The sequence below is a fragment of the Melospiza melodia genome, unplaced genomic scaffold, assembly GCF_035770615.1.
Source record: "Melospiza melodia melodia isolate bMelMel2 unplaced genomic scaffold, bMelMel2.pri scaffold_140, whole genome shotgun sequence".
In the NCBI taxonomy this organism is placed as follows: Eukaryota; Metazoa; Chordata; class Aves; order Passeriformes; family Passerellidae; genus Melospiza; species Melospiza melodia.
In genome coordinates this window covers 196,410-204,154 of record NW_026948510.1, presented here as the reverse complement: position 1 = coordinate 204,154, position 7,745 = coordinate 196,410, and the positions used below count along the sequence as shown (strand labels likewise).

Here is a 7,745-nt window from a genome sequence, read left to right as displayed (position 1 = left end):
CCGCCGCCACCACCCGGACGGTGCCATCCGAGGCGGCCTCCAGGGCGTCCCTCATGCGCCTCAGCAAGCCGGGCACGGCGCGGGCACCGTCGGGCACCAGAGCCACGTGGCGCGTCCGCACCGCCAGCTCGGGCCGCGGCGGAGGCCGGTGCGGCTGCGGCCGCAGGGACAGCACGGCCGCGCCCGCCGGCAGCGGCACCGGAGGGTACGGCGACACCTCGGCCGCCACCAGCACCGGGACGCCGGGCAGGGCGGCGAAGGAGCGGGCGGTGGCCGCCACGTCGTGGTCGGGGCCGTCGAAGTCGCGGAGGATGACGGTGACGCCGGGGACGCCGTCGGGGGCGGCGCCGCGCCGGGGCTGGCGGCACCGGGGGGACGCGGCGGGCGCCAGGCGGGAGCAGAGCAGCAGCAGGAGGTTGAGGGCGATGGCGGCGGCCAGGGCGGCCTGGCAGGGCGTGATTCTCATGGTGGGGGGGTTAATAACTCATCGATTAGGTTGTTAATTAGTTAATTGGGTGGTTCGTTGGTTAGTTGGGTGGTCGGTTAGTTAGTAATTCGTTAGTTTGGAGGCGTGGTTGCGGTCGGTTCTTTGGTGGCTGCAGTACCAGCGGTGAGCACGCGGTGGCGCTGTGAATATAGAAATGTTAATAAGGGAGTCTTAATTAACTTATGAATTGATTCTCGATAATTAAGCTCCGCCCCAAAACTTCTAAAAATCGTCTCTGATCTCCTGAACACTCCCCGAAAAATCCTAAACCCTCCAAAATCCCTTCTAATATCCCAAAGAACCCTAAAATCCCCAAGATTCTCTGTAAATCGCCAATGACCACCCCTAAAAATGTCCTAAACTGCCCAAAATCCCCTCTAGCCTTAAAAAGACGCCTCAAAAAAAACCCCAAAAATCCTCAATGAGCCCCCAAAATTCTCTATGGACTCTCAAAACCCTAAGAATCCCCAAAAATCCCCTCTAACCTTTCAAAGATACCCCAAAAAACCCCAAAATCGTCCAAAAATTCTCTATAAACCCCCAAAAAGTCTCCTATAACCCCCCAAAGGTCCCCCAAAAAAATGCAAACCCCACCCAAAAACCTACTCTAACCTCACAAAAACCCCCGGAAAAACCCTAAACCCCCCCAAAATCCCCTCTGACCCCACAAAAAAACCCAAAACCCCAAAGATTCCCCAAAAAATCCCAAAATTCCCTCACAGCCACCCCGTTGCCACGGCAACAAGGCCTCCCTTTGGCCACGCCCCTTCACTATGACCACGCCCCTTGCAATGGAGGCCACGCCCCTTTCCCCGCCCCGTTTACGGCTCCCTTTGTGGCAGGAAGCCGCTGCCGCCCGTGGCTCCCTTTGTGGCAGCCGCCATGGCGGCCGAGCGCCCTCCGCCAGGGCGGGCCTAAACCATAAAATCCCCTCTAACCCCACAAAAAACCCTAAACCCCTCCAAAACCTTCCTCTAACCTTCCAAAGACCTCCGGAAAAACCCTAAAACCTCCCAAAATCCTTAAAATTCCCCAAAAAACCCCCAAATTCCCTCACAGCCCCCCCCGTTGCCACGGCAACAGCGCTTCCCCCTTGCCCCCGCCCCTTCCACATGACCACGCCCCTTTCCCGCCCCGTTTCCGGCTCCCTTTGTGGCAGGAAGCCGCTGCCGCCCGTGGCTCCCTTTGTGGCAGCCGCCATGGCGGCCGAGCGGCCTCCGCCGGTGCGGGCCCAACCTCCGCCCCCCGCTCCCGTTCCCGGCCCCGCTCCGGGCCCCGCTCCGGGTCCCGAGCCCGCGGCACGAACCGGCCTCAGCCTGCCGGGCATCCTGCACTTCATCCAGCACGAGTGGGCGCGGTTCGAGGCGGAGAAAGGGCGCTGGGAAGCGGAGAGGGCCGAGCTGCAGGTAATGGCGGCGGCGCTGCCCTCATGAGGGGAGGGACGCTGAGGGGACACCGAGGGGACACCGGGGGGACACCGGGGGTCACCGGGGTGGGGTGGCCGCTGCTGGCGCCATCTTGGGAGGAAATGGCGGCCGGGGCGGCGGGGAGGGGGTGGGGACACCGGGAGGGGGCGGGGGAGGCACCGGGAGCGGTGCTGGGCATACTGGGGGGGGCACTGGGGATACTGGGATGGACTGGGGGCACTGGATGGGTATTGGGCATACTGGGATGGGCACTGGGGATACTGGGGGGGCACTGGGAGGGTACTGGGATGGACTGGGGGCACTGGGATGGGTATTGGGCATACTGGGATGGGTATTGGGCATACTGGGATGGGCACTGGGGATACTGGGGGGTACTGGGAGGGTACTGGGGACACCGGGAGGGGGCGGGGGAGGCACCGGGAGCGGTGCTGGGGATACTGGGGGGGGTACTGGGGATACTGGGATGGACTGGGGGCACTGGGATGGGTATTGGGGATACTGGGGTGGGCACTGGGGGTACTGGGGGATACTGGGAGAGTACTGGGATGGCACTGGGGACACCGGGAGGGGGCGGGGGAGGCACCGGGAGCGGTGCTGGGCATACTGGGGGGGGCACTGGGGATACTGGGATGGACTGGGGCACTGGGATGGGTATTGGGCATACTGGGATGGGCACTGGGGTACTGGGGATACTGGAATGGACTGGGGGCACTGGGATGGGTATTGGGGATACTGGGGTGGGCCCTGGGGATACTGGGAGAGTACTGGGGTGGCACTGGGGACACCGGGAGGGGGCGGGGGAGGCACCGGGAGCGGTGCTGGGGATACTGGGGGGGGCACTGGGGATACTGGGATGGACTGGGGGCACTGGGATGGGTATTGGGGATACTGGGATGGGCACTGGGGATACTGGGGGGGCACTGGGAGGGTACTGGGGACACCGGGAGGGGGCGGGGGAGGCACCGGGAGCGGTGCTGGGCATACTGGGGGGGGGTACTGGGGATACTGGATGGACTGGGGCACTGGGATGGGTATTGGGGATACTGGGATGGGCACTGGGGATACTGGGGGGGCACTGGGAGGGTACTGGGGACACCGGGAGGGGGCGGGGGAGGCACCGGGAGCGGTGCTGGGGATACTGGGATGGGCACTGGGGATACTGGGATGGACATTGGGGATACTGGGATGGGCACTGGGGATATTGGGATGGTACTGGGAACACTGGGATGGGCACTGGGGATACTGGGATGGGCACTGGGAACACTGGGATGGGCACTGGGGATACTGGGATGGACATTGGGGATACTGGGATGGGCACTGGGGATATTGGGATGGTACTGGGAACACTGGGATGGGCACTGGGGATACTGGGATGGGCACTGGGAACACTGGGATGGGCACTGGGGATACTGGGATGGACATTGGGGATACTGGGATGGGCACTGGGGATATTGGGATGGTACTGGGAACACTGGGATGGGCACTGGGGATACTGGGATGGGCACTGGGGATATTGGGATGGTACTGGGAACACTGGGATGGATACTGGGAGGGTACTGGGATGGGCACTGGGTGACCTTCCTGTCACCCCCTGGGTGTCCCCAATGTCCCCAATGTCCCCAATGTCCCTGTCACCCCCTGATGTCCCCAGTGTCCCCAGTGTCCCCAATGTCCCCAATGTCCCCAATGTCCCCAGTGTCCCTGTCACCCCCCAATGTCCCCAATGTCCCCCTGATGTCCCAATGTCCCCGATGTCCCCAAGGCGCAGGTGGCGTTCCTGCAGGGCGAGCGCCAGGGCCAGGAGAGCCTCAAGCTGGACCTGAGTGTCCCCAATGTCCCCAATGTCCCCAATGTCCCCAATGTCCCCAATGTCCCCAATGTCCCCTGATGTCCCCAATGTCCCCAATCCCCCCAATGTCCCCAATGTCCCCGATGTCCCTGGGTGTCCCCAATCCCCCCAATGTCCCTATCACCCCCTGATGTCCCCAATGTCCCCGATGTCCCTGATGTCCCCAATGTCCTCAGTGTCCCCAATGTCCCCAATGTCCCCAATGTCCCCAATGTCCCCAGTGTCCCCAATGTCCCCAATGTCCCCAATGTCCCCATTGTCCCCAATGTCCCCAGTGTCCCCAATGTCCCTGTCACCCCCTGATGTCCCCGATGTCCCCAAGGCGCAGGTGGCGTTCCTGCAGGGCGAGCGCCAGGGCCAGGAGAGCCTCAGGGACCTGAGTGTCCCCAATGTCCCCAATGTCCCCCTGATGTCCCCAATGTCCCCAATGTCCCTGCCACCCCTGATGTCCCCAATGTCCCCAATGTCCCCAATGTCCCTGTCACCCCCCGATGTCCCCAATGTCCCTGTCACCCCCCGATGTCCCCAATGTCCCCCTGATGTCCCCGATGTCCCCAAGGCGCAGGTGGCGTTCCTGCAGGGCGAGCGCCAGGGCCAGGAGAGCCCCAAGCTGGACCTGAGTGTCCCCAATGTCCCCAATGTCCCCAGTGTCCCCAATGTCCCTGTCACCCCCCAGTGTCCCCAATGTCCCCAATGTCCCCAGTGTCCCCAATGTCCCTGTCACCCCCCGATGTCCCCAATGTCCCCAATGTCCTCAGTGTCCCCAATGTCCCCAATGTCCCCGATGTCCCTGGGTGTCCCCAATCCCCCCAATGTCCCTATCACCCCCTGATGTCCCCAATGTCCCCAATGTCCCTGGGTGTCCCCAATGTCCCGATGTCCCCGATGTCCCTGATGTCCCCCATGTCCTCAGGGTCCCCAATGTCCCCAATGTCCCTGTCACCCTCTGATGTCCCCAATGTCCCCAATGTCCCCGATGTCCCCAAGGCGCAGGTGCTGTTCCTGCAGGGCGAGCGCCAGGGCCAGGAGAGCCTCAAGCTGGACCTGAGTGTCCCCAATGTCCCCAATGTCCCCAATGTCCCCAATGTCCCCACTGTCCCCACTGTCCCCAATGTCCCCAATGTCCCCACTGTCCCCAATGTCCCCAATGTCCCCAATGTCCCCCTGATGTCCCCGATGTCCCCAAGGCGCAGGTGGCGTTCCTGCAGGGCGAGCACCAGGGCCAGGAGAGCCCCAGGGACCTGAGTGTCCCCAATGTCCCCAATGTCCCCTGATGTCCCCAATGTCCCCAATCCCCCAATGTCCCCAATGTCCCCGATGTCCCTGGGTGTCCCCAATCCCCCCAATGTCCCTGTCACCCCCTGATGTCCCCAATGTCCCCAATGTCCCTGGGTGTCCCCAATGTCCCCAATGTCCCAATGTCCCTGGGTGTCCCAATGTCCCCGATGTCCCCGATGTCCCTGATGTCCCCGATGTCCCGATGTCCCCGATGTCCCCAATGTCCCCAATGTCCCCCTGATGTCCCCGATGTCCCCAAGGCGCAGGTGGCGTTCCTGCAGGGCGAGCGCCAGGGCCAGGAGAGCCTCAAGCTGGACCTGAGTGTCCCCAGTGTCCCCAATGTCCCCAATGTCCCAATGTCCCCACTGTCCCCAATGTCCCCCTGATGTCCCCAATGTCCCTGTCACCCCCTGATGTCCCCGATGTCCCCAAGGCACAGGTGGCGTTCCTGCAGGGCGAGCGCCAGGGCCAGGAGAGCCTCAAGCTGGACCTGAGTGTCCCCAATGTCCCCAATGTCCCCACTGTCCCCAATGTCCCCAATGTCCCCAATGTCCCCACTGTCCCCAATGTCCCCAATGTCCCTGTCACCCCCTGATGTCCCCAATGTCCCCAATGTCCCCCTGATGTCCCCGATGTCCCCAAGGCGCAGGTGGCGTTCCTGCAGGGCGAGCGCCAGGGCCAGGAGAGCCTCAAGCTGGATTTGGTGCGCAGGATCCGGATGTTGGAGTTCGCCCTCAAGCAGGAGAGGTGAGGGGGGCAAAAAAAAAAAAACCCTAAAAAAAAAAATATCCAGAAATCCTAAAAATGACCCAGAAACGCTAAAAACCCTCCAGAAATCCTAAAAAATCTTTAAAGTCGCCCAGAAATCCTAAAAAATCCCTAAATCTACCCAAAAATCCCCAAAATGCCCAAACCCCCAGGTCCAAGTACCACAAGCTGAAGTTCGGGACGGAGGCGGCGCCGGGGGAGAAGCGCCCGGAGGAGCCGGGTGAGAGAAAATTTGGGGTTTTGGGGGGGAAATTTGGGGTTTTTGGGGGGTATTGGGGGTTTTTTGGGTTTTCTGGGGGGGATTTGGGGTTTTTTGGGTTTTTGGGGGGGGATTTGGGGGTTTTGGGATTTTTTAGGGGGATTTTTGTGGTTTTTTTGGGGGGGATTTTTGCAATTTTTGGGTGTTTTTTCGGGGGGGATTTGGGTTTTTTGGGGTTTTTGGGGTTTTTTGGGGGGGGGATTTGGGGATTTTTGGGGTTTTTTTGGGAGGATTTTTGGGTTTTTTAGAGGGGTTTTGGGGGAATCTTTGGATTTTTTTGGGTGGTTTTTGGGGTGGAATTTGGGGTTTTTTGGGTATTTTTGGGTTTTTTTTGGGGGGGATTTTGGGCTGTTCTGGGGTTTTTTTGGAGGATTTTTGGGTTTCTTAGGGGGGTTTTGGGGGAATCTTTGGATTTTTTGGGAGGATTTTTGGGGTTTTATAGAGCGGTTTTGGGGAGATTTTTGGGGGGAGATTTTTGGGTTTTTAGGGGGGGTTGGGTTTTTTTGGGGGTTTTTTGGGATTTGGGGTTTTTGGGGATGATTTTGGGCTGTTCTGGGGTGTTTTTGGGAGGATTTTTGGGTTTTTTAGGGGAGTTTTGGGGGATTTTTAGATTTTTTGGAGGGGATTTTTGGTTTTTTTAGGGGGGTTTTGGGGGCATTTGGGGGTTTTTGGGGGATTTGGGGTTTTTGGGGGGATTTGGATTTTTTTGGGGGTGTTTTTGGGGGTTTTTTGGGAGGATTATTGGGTTTTTTAGGGGAGTTTTGGGGGGATTTTTAGATTTTTTGGGCGGGATTTTTGGTTTTTTTAGGGGGGTTTTGGGGGGATTTGGGGTTTTTTGGGGTGTTTTTGGGGGGGATTTGGGGTTTTTGGGGGGGATTTGGATTTTTTTGGGGGTGTTTTTGGGGGGTTTTTTGGGAGGATTATTGGGTTTTTTAGGAGGGTTTTGGGGGGATTTTTAGGTTTTTTGAGGGGGATTTTTGGGTTTTTTAGGGGGGGTTTTGGGGGCATTTGGGGGGTTTTTGGGGGGATTTGGGGTTTTTTTGGGGGATTTGGGGTTTTTGGGGGGGATTTGGGGTTTTTTTTGGGGTGCATTTGGGGGGCATTTGGGGGTTTTTGGGGGGTTTTTTGGGAGGATTATTGGGTTTTTTAGGGGAGTTTTGGGGGGATTTTTAGATTTTTTGGGGGGGATTTTTGGTTTTTTTAGGGGGGTTTTGGGGGATTTGGGTTTTTTGGGGTTTTTTGGTGGGGTTTTGGGGGTTTTTTTGGGAGAATTTTGGGTTTTTTAGTGGGGTTTTGGGGGATCTTTGGATTTTTTTGGGTGGATTTTTTGGGGGGATTTGGGGTTTTTTGGGGGGGAATTTGGGGGTTTTTGGGGGGATTTGGATTTTTTGGGGGGTTTTTTTGGGATTTGGGTTTTTTTGGGGGATTTTGGGCTGTTCTGGGGTTTTTTTTGGAGGATTTTTGGGGTTTTTTGGGGGGATTTTTGCAATTTTTTTGGGTGTTTTTTGGGGGGGGATTTGGGGTTTTTTTGGGTTTTTGGTGTTTTTGGGGTTATTTGGGTTTTTGGGGGGGGGATTTTGGGCTGTTCTGGGGTTTTGTTGGGAGAATTTTTGGGTTTTTTAGGGGGGTTTTGGGGGGATTTTTTGATTTTTTGGGGTGTTTTTTTGGGGGGGATTT

At 58.3% G+C, this 7,745-nt stretch overlaps 2 protein-coding genes across 2 annotated transcripts in view; one reads left to right on the top strand and one right to left on the bottom strand.

The window, feature by feature from the left end:
- FKRP (fukutin related protein) overlaps positions 1–1,936 on the bottom strand; it is a 7,116-nt gene extending 5,180 nt beyond the window's left edge. Inside the window, exons 1-2 of the mRNA XM_063182018.1 lie at positions 1,794–1,936; positions 14–627 (exon numbers count right to left, since the gene is read on the bottom strand). Of these exons, the coding sequence (XP_063038088.1) occupies positions 14–466 (453 nt within the window). The 5' untranslated portion in view covers positions 467–627; positions 1,794–1,936. The remainder of the gene's footprint in view (positions 1–13; positions 628–1,793) is intronic.
- Positions 1,669–7,745, top strand: part of LOC134433134 (striatin-4-like) — a 29,819-nt gene continuing 23,742 nt past the window's right edge. The window contains exons 1-3 of the mRNA XM_063182017.1: positions 1,669–1,893; positions 5,685–5,788; positions 5,962–6,029. Of these exons, the coding sequence (XP_063038087.1) occupies positions 1,687–1,893; positions 5,685–5,788; positions 5,962–6,029 (379 nt within the window). The 5' untranslated portion in view covers positions 1,669–1,686. The remainder of the gene's footprint in view (positions 1,894–5,684; positions 5,789–5,961; positions 6,030–7,745) is intronic.